At 38.1% G+C, this 19,125-nt stretch overlaps 1 protein-coding gene across 1 annotated transcript; it reads right to left on the bottom strand.

Annotated features, from left to right (window-relative positions):
• Positions 1–1,848: 1,848 nt before the first annotated feature.
• Positions 1,849–18,560, bottom strand: gxylt2 (glucoside xylosyltransferase 2). The gene is made up of 7 exons (XM_079341494.1): positions 17,937–18,560; positions 10,334–10,532; positions 9,731–9,862; positions 7,984–8,235; positions 7,594–7,717; positions 6,448–6,620; positions 1,849–2,763 (listed from the first exon to the last, which is right to left on the bottom strand). The coding sequence occupies exons 1-7, from the start codon at positions 18,272–18,274 to the stop codon at positions 2,587–2,589; spliced, it is 1,395 nt and encodes a 464-aa protein (XP_079197620.1). The 5' UTR covers positions 18,275–18,560; the 3' UTR covers positions 1,849–2,586.
• Positions 18,561–19,125: the final 565 nt, after the last annotated feature.

The following is a 19,125-nucleotide window of genomic DNA, read 5'->3' as shown; positions in this document are numbered from 1 at the left end:
TTTAGTCCTTTCGTCCACTTGTGCAGTCCAGTGGAATGTAGAAATTCCAGCATTTTTGTTCTCTCCAGGGCTCACGGTTGATAAACTGTAGATTGTTTTGCCGAGGTCCGTTAGTTCTCTGTTTCTTTCTTCAGTTTCTTTCTTTGCCCTGTGTTAAGGCAGTACTTTCTAATCGGTCTGCACTCTGCACACACCAAATCGACACAAATTTAACCACTACTGTAACTGTAGGTCTCTGTCCTTCTATGCTAGGACTTCCCATCAGGATGTTCTTTGCATTTCTTCTCAAATTTCAAATTCAATTCCATCTACTGTATATATATTGAAGGCAACCTTGGTATTATCTTTTCATGTTAATGTGGCTTTGATCATTTTTATAATCTCTTGAGGAATCGCCTTATGAACAGCTGTTTAATTGTATATTCAATATTGTACTTCTCCATGAAATCATTATATTCAAGCAGATTAGGGTTAGGGTTAGTAATGTAAAATGAAATGTAAAATGGGCCAAATACCTCTGTCCACCCACTTGGCTTGGTTTAAACGATCAGTTTTCACTGTACATCCCTTTTCTTTTGAGTTTACTCAATGGCCATTTAATTAGGTACACCTTGCCAGTACTGGGTTGGACCCCCTCCCTTTCAGAACTTCTTCAAATTATTCCAGGCATAATTCAACAAAGTGCTGGAAACATTTCTCTAGAGATTGTGGTCATAATATCATCACAGTTGCTTTAGATTTTTGCTCTTAGCTCTCACCCTGATAAATAAAGAAATAGTCTGAAATTAACTGACGTTGGAGTCCCTGATAGACGAGTAGTTACATTGCCCTTTGCACATTGCTAATTCACCACTCTTTCATGCCTTTTCTATTCACTAATATAAGCGTTAAAAAAGATGAAATTAACTGACAGACATCATTTTAAGCCACTTGAATAGTTTTATTTGTATGTAAGGTGCATTGATAGATTTGGAAACATGTTTTACAGGCATATTCAGTTTCCAATTTAAATCAGATATATAAATCACAAAATAATTACATTGAGAGGTATTCTGCTAAAAACAAATGTGCTTATCGCAGAATTAACATCATATTATAAGCTAAGATACCTCCTTAAACACCCATACGTGTAGCACTAATTTTCTTCGAGCAAGGATAATTTTGTCATTGACTTGACAAAGGCCTTGTCAGCCGAAATGTTGTTAAATAAATCTCTTTGCATTTGGAGTTGAGTGTGCTGCATTTTCTCTCTTCTTCCTATTGTGTGCTCCATCGCTCACACCTCTGAAAAAATATGGTGTGTGTATGTTTACATGTAGCACATAATTACTGTAATAGCTAAATTTTTAAAATACTTTTTTTTGGACAGCTTTTCATGTAATTTGGAAATTTTAAGTACATATAGCCATTCAATACTTAATCATTCTAAAAGTAAAATATACCATTTCATTTAACATTTTTTTAACATTAAAAAATCCACTTTTTAGGGGCACCAGTTTGGTCTAGTGATTAGATCGTGTCCCAAGTGCAGACTTCCTTACAGTCCTTGGAAACCTCCAGGGTTTGAGTAAATGACATTTGCCAAATGTCATTTATCACTTCTCCAAGTATTTAATTTCACAGTTCCATTAAGGAAGGCACAAATGACCCAAATACTTCTCAAAAAAAAAATTACAAATTATTCAGACAAAGTGGCACACATTTCAAATTATTTGCATGTGAAAATGTAACCTTATTTATGAGCAGTGGTTAATGAGTGAACTCTTTAAAGTCATAAACTTTCCAAAGAGAAAACGCTGATTTTGTGTCCTGTACATCATGGTCAAAACTATCAATACTTTATCAATACCAGATTTAAAATAATATAATTTCTGACAAATTTACATTACATATTAACAAAATCAAAGATTGTAAATAAAAGGGACAGCCACACATGGCTTTACAGTAACACTGCATGCAACGGCTGCATATGTGAAAGCCAACATATTTTCACCCTGACTTTATCCAGAATTTTCACACCAGACTGAGTAAAATTTACCCAAGATGTCGAGTTAAGCCGTTTTGTGAATGCTGAAGATAATAGTTGAGAAATTCACTGCAAGCCAGTGGATCTGGGTGCAACATTTAAATCATGCTATAAGTGGGACGTTCGTTCACACAGAGACTGCTTCATACTCTTTTCTGTCTGACAGTGTACTGTATTTTTTACTTTTGTTGATATTGTGAATTCATCCAATTTGAATTTAATTACATGTAGCATTGATATAGAGTGTGGAGGAATGTGTCTGGGGCTGCAAACCATTGGCGAAAGGTTGACACCCAGTAATGTCCTGCACATAGCATAATGAAAAAGAATTTGATTATGTAAGCAAAGGACAATGTTTTGGTAACTCACCAACACCATGTTCTACTCTGTATACATTCGCCAATTACAATTCGGATCACTTGAGGATCGAGATCTTCATCAGGATGTGTTGACTACACTACACAGCCCCAACATTTCAATGCGGATGATGCTGGTTGGAGACCTAAACCACAGCAAAATGGTCCTTGTTGACAGAGAAAAATAAGTAAATTTCCCATAAGTTATTTGTGTGATCTCACATGGCGGACCACTTTCTCCTCAAAAACAGTTTTCATGGTTCTTTCTATCTGCTTGAGGAAGACTTGAGGAATCCGGCCACAAAGTGTGTTGACTGTGTCCAGGAATTTGGTCTGGATGGGATAAAAAAGCGACTGGAACATGTTGTCTTCAAATGGAAACTGCAGAAAATGGGACATGGCCTGTGTCAAACACATGTAGGGAAAATTGTATATACAAATTGAGGGTGGTGATTTTATGCATTTATTAAACTGATGAATAAATCACAGATAATGAACCAGCCCCTTTTAAGAAGTTCATTTGAAAACTAAACCAGATTACCTCAAGTGCAACAAATAGTTTGTTTCCAAAGAGAAAATACAGTGGTACAACTTGAAGGTATGTATGTTCAGCCAGAGTTTTTGTATTGTGGCAATGTGCCATTTGCCATTTGGACTCTAAGTCACTTGTATAGTTTTTTAGGTTGGCACTGGGTCTGGTAACTCAACTACACATATTTATGTGTTTATGTACGGATGTGCATCCATCTACTGAAAATTATGTAGCTTGACATTTGTTTTAAACATAACTGTTGTCATATACTTTATTAGACGACCATGGGAAAAATGTTACTAATCAGATATGACTATGTTAATCCTTTGTATTTAGATTTTCTATAGCAGTAAAAGCAATTGTTTAACTACTTACAGGTCCTTCTCAAAAAATTAGCATATTGTGATAAAGTTCATTATTTTCTGTAATGTACTGATAAACATTAGACTTTCATATATATTTAGATTCATTACACACAACTGAAGTAGTTCAAGCCTTAATATTGTTTTAATATTGATGATTTTGGCAAAAAAGTCAAGAAAAACCAAAAAACCCTATCTAAAAAAATTAGCATATTTCATCCTACCAATAAAAGAAAAGTGTTTTTAACACAAAAAAAAGTCAACCTTCAAATAATTATGTTCAGTTATGCACTCAATACTTGGTCGGGAATCCTTTTGCAGAAATGACTGCTTCAATGCGGCGTGGCATGGAGGCAATCAGCCTGTGGCACTGCTGAGGTCTTATGGAGGCCCAGGATGCTTCGATAGCGGCCTTAAGCTCATCCAGAGTGTTGGGTCTTGCGTCTCTCAACTGTCTCTTCACAATATCCCACAGATTCTCTATGGGGTTCAGGTCAGGAAAGTTGGCAGGCCAATTGAGCACAGTAATACCATGGTCAGTAAACCATTTACCAGTGGTTTTGGCACTGTGAGCAGGTGCCAGGTCGTGCTGAAAAATTGAATCTTCATCTCCATAAAGCTTTTCAGCAGATGGAAGCATGAAGTGCTCCTGATAGCTAGCTGCATTGACCCTGCCCTTGATAAAACACAGTGGACCAACACCAGCAGCTGACATGGCACCCCAGACCATCACTGACTGTGGGTACTTGACACTGGACTTCAGGCATTTTGGCATTTCCTTCTCCCCATTCTTCCTCCAGACTCTGGCACCTTGATTTCCGAATGACATGCAAAATTTGCTTTCATCCAAAAAAAGTACTTTGGACCACTGAGCAACAGTCCAGTGCTGCTTCTCTGTAGCCCAGGTCAGGCGCTTCTGCCGCTGTTTCTGGTTCAAAAGTGGCTTGACCTGGGGAATGCGGCACCTGTAGCCCATTTCCTGCACACGCCTGTGCACGGTGGCTCTGGATGTTTCTACTCCAGACTCAGTCCACTGCTTCCGCAGGTCCCCCAAGGTCTGGAATCGGCCCTTCTCCACAATCTTCCTCAGGGTCCGGTCACCTCTTCTTGTCGTGCAGCGTTTTCTGCCACACTTTTTCCTTCCCACAGACTTCCCACTGAGGTGCCTTAATACGGCACTCTGGGAACAACCTATTCGTTCAGAAATTTCTTTCTGTGTCTTACCCTCTTGCTTGAGGGTGTCAATGATGGCCTTCTGGACAGCAGTCAGGTCGGCAGTCTTACCCATGATTGCGGTTTTGAGTAATGAACCAGGCTGGGAGTTTTTAAAAGCCTCAGGAATGTTTTGCAGGTGTTTCGAGTTAATTCGTTGATTCAGACGATTAGGTTAATAGCTCGTTTAGAGAACCTTTTCATGATATGCTAGTTTTTTGAGATAGGAATTTTGGGTTTTCATGAGCTGTATGCCAAAATCATCAGTATTAAAACAATAAAAGACCTGAAATATTTCAGTTTGTGTGCAATGAATCTAAAATATTTGAAAGTTTAATTTTTATCATTACATTATGGAAAAGAATGAACTTTATCACAATATGCTATTTTTTTGAGAAGGACTTGTAGATGAGTAATACCAGGGTCCTGAAACTGGCATACTGTAGCTCCTGTAAGTGGAATGCAGTAATCATTGACTGCGTTTACATGGACTTAAGTATCCCAGATATGAGCCTTATCCCGGTTTTGATCATATTCGGGTTATGACGTTTAAATGCTTACAGAGAATCCTGGTTATTTATATCCCTGTGTACATGATCAATTATAGTATTCTGGTTTCTGATTACTGCATCTTATTTGCGCAGGCGCACATGTTTCTTTTTTACAACACAAACCACAGACATTTAGAAATATAAAAGACAGGAAATCACAGTGGCTTATACATAAAAATTTAATTGTAACAAAAATATCCCTTTAATTTACCACTTTATGAATCCAAAATAAACTAAAAGTCACAAACCAACGAAATATGATCTATGCAAGTTCCGTTTAAATTGTCTTTTTAGTCTCTTTTTAGTCCATAGAAAAAGAAGGAAGCCATTTGCCAATGCTGCTGTTTGCTCATCCAAAACAAACTCAGTCCATCCAAAAAAGTTAAAAAAAGCAATCCAACGATCGATCGAGTCGAGCGATCATTGCTATACCAGAATAAAAAAGGAAGCAATCTCACCAGGATGCGTGCCGGATCGGGCTGTATTTATTTTGCCCGCGTGCTCTATATTAAAGCCTACCTTCAATTATATTTTATGTTTTATTAGGGAAAAATAAAAGTTATTACTCTCTCCAGAATAAGACGCTCTGGTTGGCGCTGTCATGTTTGTTTTGCGTGTACGGCACTTGGCTGAGTCTGCGCAGGTGTTGGCAGCGCTGTCAGAAACTGGGGTAAGGAGTATACATGCCACAGTATCCTGTTTTCTTTCGAAGTACTCCAGGTAGCAAAATCGGGTTTCTCAAAATCGGGTTTTTTTTAAATCAGAAAAATATGTTTACATGCTCAAATACAAAAACTGGATACTTAAAACCCCAATAAAAACTGGGATACTCAAGTCGATGTAAATGCACTCATGATTGTGTTTAGTTGCACTACGTTTTAACGCTATGACATAAGCCCCGTTTCCACCGAGCGGTTCAGTTCGGTTCGTCTCAGTATGGAGCGCATTTTCTATAGACTGAAGCTGCGATGTTTCCATAGACTGAAGCTGGGAAAGATTCCCAAATAACCAATCTGTACCGTCCTACATTTTAGGACCCTTCCATTGGGGCGCCAAGAATATCACACAGCCTTCTCTGAAACAAAGATTGACTGTGTTTTGTAATAAAGAGCCATATGCCAATGAAAAGGTAGATGAATTGCTGAATTTCTTCCAGCGTTGGTTTTGTTTGTGTCACATTTTTGTCCTTTGCTGAAATTATTCGTTAGTGGTTAGTTGCTAGCTGCTATCATGTGATGCTATTACGTAGCTGAGATGGTTATCGGCAACCAGCTTGCCAAATAAGGCCACGGTTGGCTGTGGAAACACTAACAGGATCAGGCTTGACCGAACCAAACTGTACTGATCCGTACTGGAATGCTGTGTGGAAATGGGGCTAAAACAAAATGGATGAACATACAATACTTACCTCTTGTATTGCATCATAAACAACTTTGAATGCAGGCTGCTTGTCATCATGATATACGCCTCGGTTGCCATGAAGGATAGACACGCCTTCCTCTTCGGCCCCTTTACAGTTACTTCCATACATACAGTGATCTGGCCTGTAGTTCCACTGGCAGGAAAAAATGAAGAGACATTCTGGAAAAAATAATAGTGGATGCATTGTTGCTCTATAATTCACCAAACATTATAACTCTGATAAAAACAGTACCAATGTCAGGTGAGCATGGAAATTCATTGAGGTTTTAAAACAATAGAGACAGTTGAAAAAAAAACCCCCCATCAATAAGCATATAAACATTAGGCAAAGAAGCGCTGGTGGATAGTTTGCGTGCCCATTGTATAGAGGCTATGGGCCTCAAAGTTGACAGCTTGGGGTGTCTCCAATAAAAATGTCAATACATTTTTTTCAATATGTTTTGCTGACAGTAAATTAAGTCTTTGGTTAATAAGAATGTAAATGTGATAATACCAGGGACGAAGGGTCTGACTCACTCTGAGGGTCAGACCCCATTAAAGTGGCCACAGACGGGACTTCTTGTGGCATTGGAGTAGTTGACATTGTCAAAGACAGACTTATTATTACTGAAAAACAAGTTGTTTGTTTGATTTACAGAGAATGGTCCGAAAACAGAAAATACCCAATGAGCGACAGTTATCTTGGCAAAAAATGGCCAGAGAATGTCCAGGCTGATTGAGGCTTATAGAAATAACTCAATGGATTAGAGTAATTAAAAAATGCTTTAAGAAGACTATAAAGCACTGTATAAGTACATTGTGTTTTTTATAATTCTTAATATTTGACATTTTTAAATCCTATTTTATGAATTTGTAATTGCTTCTCATATTTCTTTTTCTATTTCTATATCTATTTTTGCTTTATTTCCGTTCTTAACTGCTACACAAAGACAAATTCCTTGTATGTGTAAACGTACTTGGTAACTAAACACAATTCTAAAGTCCATTTAGCAATTGCCAAGGACTAATTGGTAACCCAGACCTTTGGTCGTCATCCATTGAGCATTCAAGGCTTCTCGCTTGGGGGGACATGGTAATCCTGTTGTGTCGTTACTACAGTGATGCATGAGCTAAATTATAAAAAGGAATGTACCTGGATTGTAGTGGAAGATAATGTTAAGAAGGTCCTGGTCTCCCCAGGTGATATGGTTTTTGTACTTCTGATAAAGTGGATGTAGAAGATTCTCCCAAGACAGACCAGTGCGAATCATACTGTTCTGAAATACAAACAATGTTCAGTTGTATTCAAGCTACAATTACAGCCCACACAGATACTGTAAATCAGCTTGTTACTTAAACCAAAGGAAAAAATAAACATTCTTCAGAGTAGAGGTATATTAATAATGTAAAACAATTAAATGTAATACATTTAATAATGTTAAAGATGTATATGTATATTTTGATTGTTTCTCTGTGAACACTGATCTGTACACATGATTCAAAATAAACTTTAAAAAAATGAAATGAAATGTTATGAGCTTACTTTGAATATTGTTTTGCGGATCCGTGTGAGATTCATTAGCATTACCCCAGAGTTGACCCCTGTGACTCCATAAAAAGGGTGGCGTGCAAAGCGGCTGTACCAGCCAATCTTTGGGACCTCGTGTTCTGGGGCCATTGCTGCCAGCTGGGTGCTGTTAAAGGACTTCAGGAGTCTCCAGATATCATCCATAGGCCGAAGGAACAGCACATCAGTGTCAACATAAAGTAAAGAGTCCACTTCTTTCAGGATGACCTGGGAGATTGCAATCATTAATATATTTTCAAGAACATCCTTTTCAGTAAGGAACTATGCAGTTCTTTCTTTACTGTTGCAATACATGGCCTGTCTTTAACATCCATCTTTGGAAGTTTTCTCTTGATAACTGTGAGCACAGTGTGAGCTCTCAATGTTGGTTACATTGGGCCTCATTCACTAATATGCGAGTATGTGCCCTCAACCTACAATCAGCATATTATAACACCCCAATTTATCTATATAAGGACATTCTTTCTGGTGAATCAAAACGAGAGCTCCGAGACAAATCTAAGTTGCTAAAGATGGCCCCAAAAGGCAAAAAACAAAATAATTTCACCACAGCGGAAAAAAAGGTAACTGAAGGGGAAATGGGAGCAAGAAAACCCTCACTTTTCCAAAGCATATCAGTAGGAGTCACCATGGAAAAAACATAATTAAGCCTTGGATTCCATCACTGAGGTTCACACCGTGGCTCAAGTTACAAAAAATAGTTTGACTTTAAAGTAGACGCTAAAAAAGTTTAGCTGACTAGAAAAAAAACTGAAGGAGGACAAGGACCACTTGATCTGTGGTGATCTTAGTGAACTGTAGAATCTGCTGGCACAGGATGAACGATTAGCTGCAATTATTGGAGAAACATCCATATCTGGAGTATGTTTCCAAAATGATTTGCAACTGCCTGGTTTTTGTAATAAATAAGTTTTTGAACCAGAGTAGATTGTACAGAGAAAACAGTGGCATCACATTTTAATCAATACGTGGATCTTTATAGATGTGTTCGGATTCATTTTTTTACTGGATTTGGATAGTCAAAACCGTTGCGCTGATGCAGCAGGACCATTTTTGACTAAATATGAGTGGAGGAGTATCTACAGTAAAATGAATTGAAAACACCTGTTTGTTTGTAAGTCTGTGGTTGTACAGACGCATAAATTGTTGCTATGTTAACTGAATCTTGAAATTGTTTACATCGTCAGAATCAAGAATTGTAGATTCATAGTGATGTAGTATGAATGATATACACAGAACAACAGTTATACACAGAACAACAGTCATATACTCGTTAGTCAGGAGGAGTGATGCATCAAAAAAGCTTCTATTTGTCTGCTTTTCAGATATTTAGAGTTTTCTAAACTCTGATGCATTGACCGTCTAAAACGCCAATACCAGTTACGGAATTAATTGATTATCTGATATTAAAGCCAGCTGTTAACAGAGCTAAATTTTTTATTACATGTGCCACCCCCCCCCCCCCGGTAATATGAAGCCTCTCATTAAAATTGACAAACACATACACATTAAACCTTGTTAAATGTATGCAAATTCTGGGAAAACATTTAAATCATCAATAATCACACAGGTTTAGAAATAGAACCAAAAAAGGACGCCAGGAATGCTTTTGAAGCAGGAATTAAATTGATTAATTACGCATACAAACACATACAATAATGCACAACCAGAATACTAGAGGACAATAGTGCAGCAGCCTTACAGGGAGGAAGAGTCTCTGAGCAGCACAGGGCTTGAAGAGCTTCTTCCACTCATCAACGTTCCCAACAGAAAAAGTAATGGGGTATATATTGTATTGGAACTTGGCTAAGGCGGAGGGAGGCCACTGGTTCAGCTGAAAGAAAAGCAACAAATCACATACAAAGGAACAGTTTAGGAAGAAAAGTTGTGTAAAGAAGAGCCATTATTTATTACTAAATGTATTCTAAAAGTTATTCACTGGGCATATCATTATAACATATCTTATAAAGGCAGCCATTAAAATATTGTGGTTATGCATGGAACATCTGCATTCTTCAGCTGTTTTTTCACTGAATTATCTACAGTATATAAGGAAGAAGTTAATTGTCTGAACAAGTCAAAGTAGACTCACAATTGTGCTTATCTTAAAGCTATCTTTCAGAAAAAAGACAGGGATATTTAACATGAATTGGGTTATATTAGAAGTCAATGTCACTGAATAAATATGCATGGAAAAAAAGAGTAAGGGTTAAGGAAAGGTTTCTATGATACCACAATATTTCTTGTGTTTTTTTGTCTCCAAAAATCTGCACTGTGTACATTTGGGCCAACGGCTTATTCTTACTCTGTCTTTAAACTGTGAGGCCAAAGGTTCTTCAGCGAATATGTAGAACCTGATACTCTTAAGGCTGAAAAGGACGGCTGATTTAACCATAGTTAGGGTCTCATCCAGACGATTTCCACAAGCCACCACAGCCAGGTGCATGACCTCTTCTGCTTGTGTGTGCTTGGTCACAGTACGAGCCACATTACTCCTTGGTTTACTGAAAAGGTCAAATGAAAGTCAGATTAAAAAAGACTAAACTCTCATAGTCTTACAAGAAAAAGTTTAAGATTTGCAATAGGTCAGCTGGACAATGATGTATTTTTCCCACACAATTGAACAATAAGACCAAGCAGCGTGTATTTTTAATCTAACTCTGTGGTAAAACTAAAGGGGTCAAGAGATTAGGATTCTTCACAGACCAGTGTTGAAATTAGATCCAAAAGTTTTTTTATAGAAATTAAACCTGGAATTTGTATTGAAGGTCATCGTAGTATCCAAATAGGTGCTAATGTATATTGCTTTTGGACAAAATAACTCTTTATCATATTATATACAAAAACCCAAAATGAATCCACAGAGAGCACAACACTTGGCAACATTTAGTAAAATAACAGTAGCCTTTCAGCAGGAACAAACCTTTGAGAAGTGTCAGACTGTGTTGGACTTAGAAAATAGGACAGAGGGAGTGGCAGAAAGAGAATACAATAATACCTATCAAACTTTAATTTACAGTGTTTAGAATTCCATTAGTTTACTAAGAAATACAATTCATCAAGGCTTAATTTCTATTGACACCAGCTGCATTTAATATAAGTCATGCCTGATAATGCAGCCGTCCTAACTCAGAGATTTTCAAAGTGATAAAGTTAGAACATTAATATCATGAAAAAAATGGAGAGAAATCAGAATACAAAGGTTTCCAAAGTGATGCAGAGCTTGTTAAACTAAAGCTTCAGTGTCTGCGACATAGCAACCTGCAGCTGTCATAAGTATGCCAAGTCAACAACAATGTCCATGACCTGAGAACATTTTCTCACAAATCCTCTTCAAAGATAATTTCATTTTAAATTTAAATTACATCAATTTTGATTTAAAAAAGTTGTCCCACCCCACTGGCAATGGCGTTTGTATTGTCTGAGTTTTGTACGAATCAGCAGTGACCTCCATGGCCCATTCAGACGTCTCTACTTGTCTAAATAATTGAAGTGCAATTCTGTATGAATGTAGATGTAGATGTGAATGCATGTATAAAGTAATGTTAGCAATGTTAACACCTGAACTCGTTTGGTTACATCTGCCATTGCACTAATCTAAACATATGTGACATTGTTGCACAATGACATCAAACAGAGGGGAAACTGCCACACAGTGATGTTACGAGCCCAAAACCACGGTTTCCTCGACTACACGCATGTATACTCACACTCAGCAACCCCAGTCACCAGTTTTTGTGCATGTGAATGTATTTCGGCCAATATGTGTGTTTATGTTTACTAAACAGAGTGTAAAACTGAAATTCCCCTTACGGGATCAATAAAGTATAAGCTTTTATTATTATTACTAATCCTGAATGATAGAGTACAAGCAGCTTCTCGCGAGTGTAAACAATGGAGCCATGGCTGAATGGATCTTTCATAGGCTTGGCGGTATAATTTCTCCATACCTTTACACCACCTTTCCATTATACCGGGGTACAGTATTCAGTATTATAATCTTCCGTTGTTAAGCGATGACATTCACTGTTCATAACCTAGTTGCTGACCTAAGTTTTGCTTTAGCTTACTTTCCTGTTCTCATAAACTAAACACATTTTCTATTCTGCTAAACTAAGGACACCTACAACTTCTATTTTAAATAACAATGTAGTTGCTCTAATCACGTAAACTCTCCTGCAAATAGCTACATAATATCAGGAGGAGGATCCTGACCTGGCTGTTCACATTTACAGCTCACAGCGTGAGACTATCCCTGTCAGACTGGAGGAGAGGTGGGGGTCTCCTCAGTTAAGACTTGAAGTAAACAAAAACAACAACAAAAGAAAAACATACATAAAACATAAGGCAGCCATTTAGAATAGCTGGAGGGGAATGTATAGCTGCATTGTTTCATCAGGTCACTCAGACTTGCTCCAGAAACATTTCTAGGGGGCAGTACAGGAGAAACTCTGGGTGAAATCAGTGAAACTGTGTCTGTTAACGTTCACACAAACCTCTGTCCTCTGTCAAACAGACAATTCACTATGGTTTACACCTACACAAGTTGCAGACATCCTGGAGCTCGTCACCTGACAACTGACTGAAAACAGAGATAAAGCCAGTGGAGCAGTGCACAGATGCACATGCTCAGATATGAGCCATATTGAGTAAGTACTCTTCTGACATAATGCATGTTGCAGAAAAAATATTGTAATAACCTAGAACTTTTGCACACTTCACAGTACCAGAAAAGGCACACTAGAACTTCAGGATCCAGAGAGACACAAGTGTCACAAGACTTTAGTAGATATCATCCTCAGTCAGCATTGCAAAAAGATGTTCATAAATGTCTGCTTTTTAGATAAAGTATTGCAACAAATTTCTTTATATAATCCCCTTCTTTATACTTAAGTTGTCAGTGGTTTTCCGCTTTCTTTACCAAATAGAGGGAAAAACATTTCTGGTGTTAAAAATGTTCTGGGGGAGACCTCCAACTCTTAACAAAGACATTTTTTAAATAGAATTAATTTGTGAGCACAGTTTTTGTGCATTTAAAAACATTACAGAGGGAAAACAGTGGTTAAACTGGTCAGTAACTTGCAAACATTTGATTGTGATTCTGCCATAATAAAATTGTGATTTGTTGCAATTAGCTCAAGCTAAGAGGGTTAAGTACTCTCAGCTTATGGGGGAGTGCAGGAGCAATGGTTGGCCAGCAAGATGCCAACCTATTGAGGTAGGATGTCAAGGATTTGTAATAGTGGAGTGGCTTAGCTAAAAAAAAAAGAGGGAATCATGCACTTTGTGAATGAAGCACATCATTATGGACCTTCCTTTGCATGCGCCCCATCACCCCTGATTCAGAAAAATTGGAATTTTCAGCTGTTATTTGGACTAGTCAGCTACAAATAACCTTGATGTAGAATGTTATGTTAGAATGAGGGGAATTTTAAATTATCACAACCATAAAAGATAGAAAGGCCATTATTACATCGATATATATAATATCCTAGTGTGAATTGCTCACCCCCATAATGCCACCCTACCTTATCTTGAGATTTCACTTAGCAGGTAAGGATCAATTCAGGCTAAAAAGTTATTTACTTTTCTAGATGCAGAATTTGGAATGGGTGATCACTATTTCTCTTTAATCTCCCTCTATGCTCACAAGAGTTGTGACAATACCCTGGTCAGACCTAAAGATGAAGCTTCAGTCGCACTCACCTTCACAGAAGCAAAGGGCTGTGCATTCTGAGGCAACTTTTCTGCACAAGCTCTGCAAACCCAATGACAGAGGTTGATGCTGCCTCTCTCTGCCAACTGTCTATAAGGCTATCTAGCTGTCTATAATGTCACAAATATAAAGGCTTACTAGGCATTTGCTATGATACTTGGCTTCAAGGGCTACCATGTCCCCAGAACTGAGTCACCCTAGTAACTCTGTATCTTGCAGTATGGTTGCAGCTGTGCTCACCGTTGTGTCTAACTGGAATGTAGCAGCATCATGTCGTACATCACTGTCAGCAGGCTGTCTGCAGAAGAAGCAGATGTCTTAGCTAAACTCAGGTTACTACATGGCTGGGACCGTGTGAGCCTGTTTACTGTCTGCTGGTCAGGACTGTCACTCCATGCTTGCTTTTTCATTTGTTGAAGCTTGGTGTTATTGTACTTCAACCTGCATGTTTTATGATATTGAGCTCTGTCTGCAACCATAGCTGCCTCAATACCTTGGCCTTCATCAAGTCTCCCTGTGAGTAACGTTGAAGAGAGCTGGCCAAGTTCATTAAACTGCATTAAATGACCTGCAAGTGAACTGTATCCACTTCCCCTTTGTCTAATCGCTTCAACTGGAAAGGACAAGTTAGTGCCTCCTCATTGTGTTCTTGGCATATAATGCAGTCAGTCTTGTAAAAGAGGATGATGGTCCTTGATCAGGACAACTCATTAGTTTAAATGTCTTTGACATCTTCTCATGAAAAACACTAATGTAGAAAAGGCCAAGGGGTTACCCTTTTACAACCTTACACTACAGGAAACACATTCAAGTATGGGATACAACTAGGTTCAGTTGTGAAAATGGACCTACACCTTGCCCAATCGTTCTTCTAGTACCATTTACTTCCTGTGTGATCTGTATACCTTCCAGGTAATTATATCCAAAATAATATAAAGCCCCGTTACCCTTGACTCAGGTTTCCCATGCTGACACATCCTGTCTATTCAGGTGTGGCCATCTAACAACATGTATTTGAAAACTACAATATTAATAGGATGTGGGGCTAATGACAGAATCCATGGCATTATAAAGCAGAGTGTATGTAGCTCACACTGAACCCCATGCTGAGTTTCACAGCAGTGGTGTCACCAGTATGCCCTGGCTGTGTTTTGACAACCACTATTAGTTGAAATAGAAACACTATTCATATTAAACTGTGAGGTAGATGTAAGTATCCAATCAAATTTAATATCCTTATTTGAAAATCTGCATCTACAAAAATGTAACATCCCACGTCAAGGTCATCAGTAGCTGACTAGTACAAATAACAGCTGAAAATGGCAGGCATCTTGAATCTTTCCAAATGGGGGGTGATGCGGCGCATGCAAAAGTAAATTCATAATGGAATGATTAATAGATTTAACAAATTTATCGTCAATATCTTATTTGAATCCATCACACATAAGAAAACATTAATGAGAGATGGCCATTTTGAAAAATGGCTGCCATGGCCGCCATATTGAAAATTAAAGATGGCTCCATATCAAATTATTTTCAGAATGCCTTTGGCTATAAAGTGTACCAAATTTGATACTTTTAATCACCAAATGCACAATTGTTGTGGTTATCTGCCTAACTATAAGCCAATCCCTATGCAGGGCCTACAAAATGCTTGGCCTCACAGGGGCCAGCCAGCGAAGGGCCACCATGTTGGCCACAGATGCAGCAGAAGTGGAATCAAGGTGGTTGGGGATCAGGAGGGGAGAGGTGTGGCATGTAGGCTCGTAGCGCTACATGGACACAAGCTGGGGCTTGATCAACCCCGGCTGGGTTGCCTAGGAGAGGGGGTCTGATTGCTGAAAGACCTTGTTATCCCAGGTTACATCACTGATGATGTGTCCAGGCGCAGCAGGTGGTGTACCTAGAACAAGCAGTCAAGGAAAATAAAATGTGCCATTTGCCTCAGTCAAAGCAGTAAGCACCATTTTTCAAAGATGTTAATACTCCTATATGTTACTGGTGACCTGTTCAACCCCATTCCCTTATCAGTGTAAGATGAGCACACATGGAGGACTGCAGTTTCTTGAAGAACACAAAGGTTTTTTTCTGGAAGTAGAACCTTGATTGCTCAGTCTCAGCTCAGTCTAAAGAATAGTCTGTTTAATCTCAAGTCTGGCTTTGACCAGACTTGAGCTTCTAAAAGTCTAAAAGTCAATGACGATTTTGAATGACTTTGAAATAAGGTCTGTGGTTAACACAAACTTAAGATACGTTGACATTTTGTTAGACTAGATAAACTATGTGAGCTAAGACCCCCACTTGTGAATTTTAAAGTTTTTACACGTACTTAAAATGGCAGTAGCTAACAAGTGGCTAAATGAGACTACAGAAGTTGTCGCGGAGATTAAACGTCATCACGCCGGGAACTCTCTCACTAATGTTCCTTACAGCCTCTAGTCATGTTTTTCAGTGCTTTTACAAATATTAGGTTAATAAACAACTTATTAGCTATGGTTTGGCTATCTTGTCAAACCGCTGATTAGATCGATAAAGCATTACGGTCGTGACGTCACAATAAACCGACCACGGTGTCGCATAGCATAACATTAGCTTTTTACTTCTGTAGGCTGCATTAACTCTTCAAACTTCATATATATGGGGATCATCTGTAAAGATTATCCAGCTGAACAGCTACACATCAGAAATGTGTTTGCCACATTTTCTGCTGTGATTCAAATTCCAATTCAAAAATCCCATAGGATAATTTTGGTAGGAAGCACTGGTGCCATTTCTTTTGGGTTGGCCTACAAAAATAGGTCATCACTATACCAGTCTATTTCAACAGGACCTAATCACTTAAAAAGAAACGTGGCTGCGTTTACATAGACACAAATAATCAGAAGGAAAGCCTGATCTGAATACAAACGCTGCATGTATGCTCGATCTAATCGTGTCTTCCTGACTGGGTCAAATATTCCTGACTGCGCATGTCTGCCCAAGTAAAGTGACGTGTTTACATCCGAGCCTAATGTTTACAGTCTACGCAGAACTTCATGAAGTTAAAAATTTAGTCTCCACTCTTGATCCATGAGGACTACTCTCTTTCACCAGTGTCGTTTGGATCATATTTGTGTTTTATGTATAAATGTATCATATTCATGCCTTTCATAGATACAATTTCATACAACCTTATTTTATACAAATATGACATCACTGTAAAAAAAAAAAGAGCCCAAGATGAAGCAATAGCGTCTTTACCAGTGAGCTAAAGCAACATTGTTGATTTTAACAGATTTATTGTAAACTGTCCATTCATATGATATCAATGTTGTGGCGCTGGCATTAAAATGTATTCCGCTATGTCTGCCTAAAAAAAACAAAACTTTTTTAAGGTCAGGTGAGACAAATGTGTTAGAATAAGAACAGTAAGAAGAAGAATAAAAGTGAACTCAGAAGAACAAATTCAGCCTGATTTCAAAGTGGCAGCATGTCATTCACATTTATTGTACGTTTATCATTAATGCCAGTATAACGCTTCGTTCAATATCCTAACCAAAAAGATCACATTTAGACAGTCAAAGCCTTTAGAACATGAAGAAATTATAAAGTCAAACAATGCTCTAGAAAAGGTTCAAATGTATAAAAGGTACGTATAGGCCTAATACAAAAACAAAGCGAAGCTTAACATTTTTATAGATCATTTGTGATGATTGTTTACAAACACGCAGAAATGTCGCTTCTTCTTCTGACGATATACCGGCAGACAAAATAGGACCAGTCCGCATGTAACAATGTTTTTTTTCTGATTAAATGCCGACACATGGCATAATCTGATCATGTTAGTTAGCGTCATGTAAACAGCGAAATCGGAATCCCCAATTGGAATGATTTCAATCAGATTTAAGAAATGGTGCACACAAAACGTAGCCAGTGTTTCTAACGGGTAGTTGTTTGAAATGCTCTCTACAAAACATCCCCCGTTCTGAAATTAGTCATTCTTTTCAAGTTTATCAGTAGGACAGCCCATAATTGCAACAAAACATATCACATTCCAGAAAATAATTGTAATGCAGATGCATGTTAGAACTGTTTTTCGACAGAGCAGACTATTGTGTCTTCTTCAACAAAATGGTCCAGCTTAGTTAACAGTGCTAGTGGGAAAACAGGCGTGGAGAAGATGGGCATGAAAATTAACATATAACAAACTTACCTCTTAGCATTTAAGCTGACACCATCAGCGATCAATTTGAACTGATCGAGCACTCCGAAAGGCTTCTCCAAGCCAACAACGACTCCGACGGGTGGTTTGTTAGCCAACTTAAATGAAAAATCAGGTTTCAGCTCTGAAGAAGATGGGAACGAATTACTGTCCGTCTCCTCCCCCTCCTCAACAACTACCTTCAACAGCGGATCCTCCGCGGAATTGCCTCCCCAAAAGTACAAAAGTAGGAAAACTCCGAAACACACAACGACTACAACTAATTTGCCGTGAATCCGCATGTTGGTGTTCGACTTAACGAATGAAGAGGCAGAAATGACTCCACTCATGACGGCGATTGAGGGAAAGCAGTCCGATTTGACATTTTTTGACTACTTCCCGCATACTTTTTTTCTGCAGATGAGGAGATTTTCCTTACTTCGGTGAAGTTCGAAAGGTATTCACAGATTCGGCTTTCCTGTACCAATACATCATCAGCGGAACTTTGCTTTTACAAACCTGATACCTATTTGCAATCACAGCAAGGTTAACTGCAAGCTACAACCCAATTTTCCTCAAAACGGGCCGTCCTCCGCGCTTGGGCAATAGTATTGGCCTCGACGCGGAGCTGACTGTGGCTCGAATGCGCAGGGACCGTCTGCAAATTGCATCACAAAAAAAAAAAAAAAAAAAGATACAGGAATAAAAATCAATAACTTCACACAGGAGCGTTGTAGTGTCACCAAAATCATTTTACACATATGTGATCTCTCGTTGTTTATACTACATTGATTGGTTTGGAAAAATAATACTTTTACATAATTTTGAGGATTTGTAAATTCTAAACTGCAGTGTAAGAAAAAACTGTCAAGAATAAATGTCTTTTCTGTACAAACTACAGCACATGGCTTTGGAAAATGTGCTTTCATGTAATTTTAGTGATTTTTAACATTAAATTGTGTAATAAATTAAGTAATAACTGTACTATAACATGTTGTAGTGACATCAAACTCACCGTACACTTACATGAACTCCTCTTGATTATACTACAACACTTAGTTTGATTAAATGTGCATTAATGTAATTTTAGAGATCTTTTTAAACATTATTTTATGTAATAGCTGTTCTATAACATGCTGTAGTGTCATTAAACTCACAGTTCACATGAACTCCTCTTGATTATACTACAACCTTCTTAAAT

This window comes from Symphodus melops, assembly GCF_947650265.1.
Source record: "Symphodus melops genome assembly, chromosome: 4".
NCBI lineage: Eukaryota > Metazoa > Chordata > Actinopteri > Labriformes > Labridae > Symphodus > Symphodus melops.
Note: the sequence above shows the minus strand (reverse complement) of the source record. Positions and strands in the feature narration are given on the sequence as shown.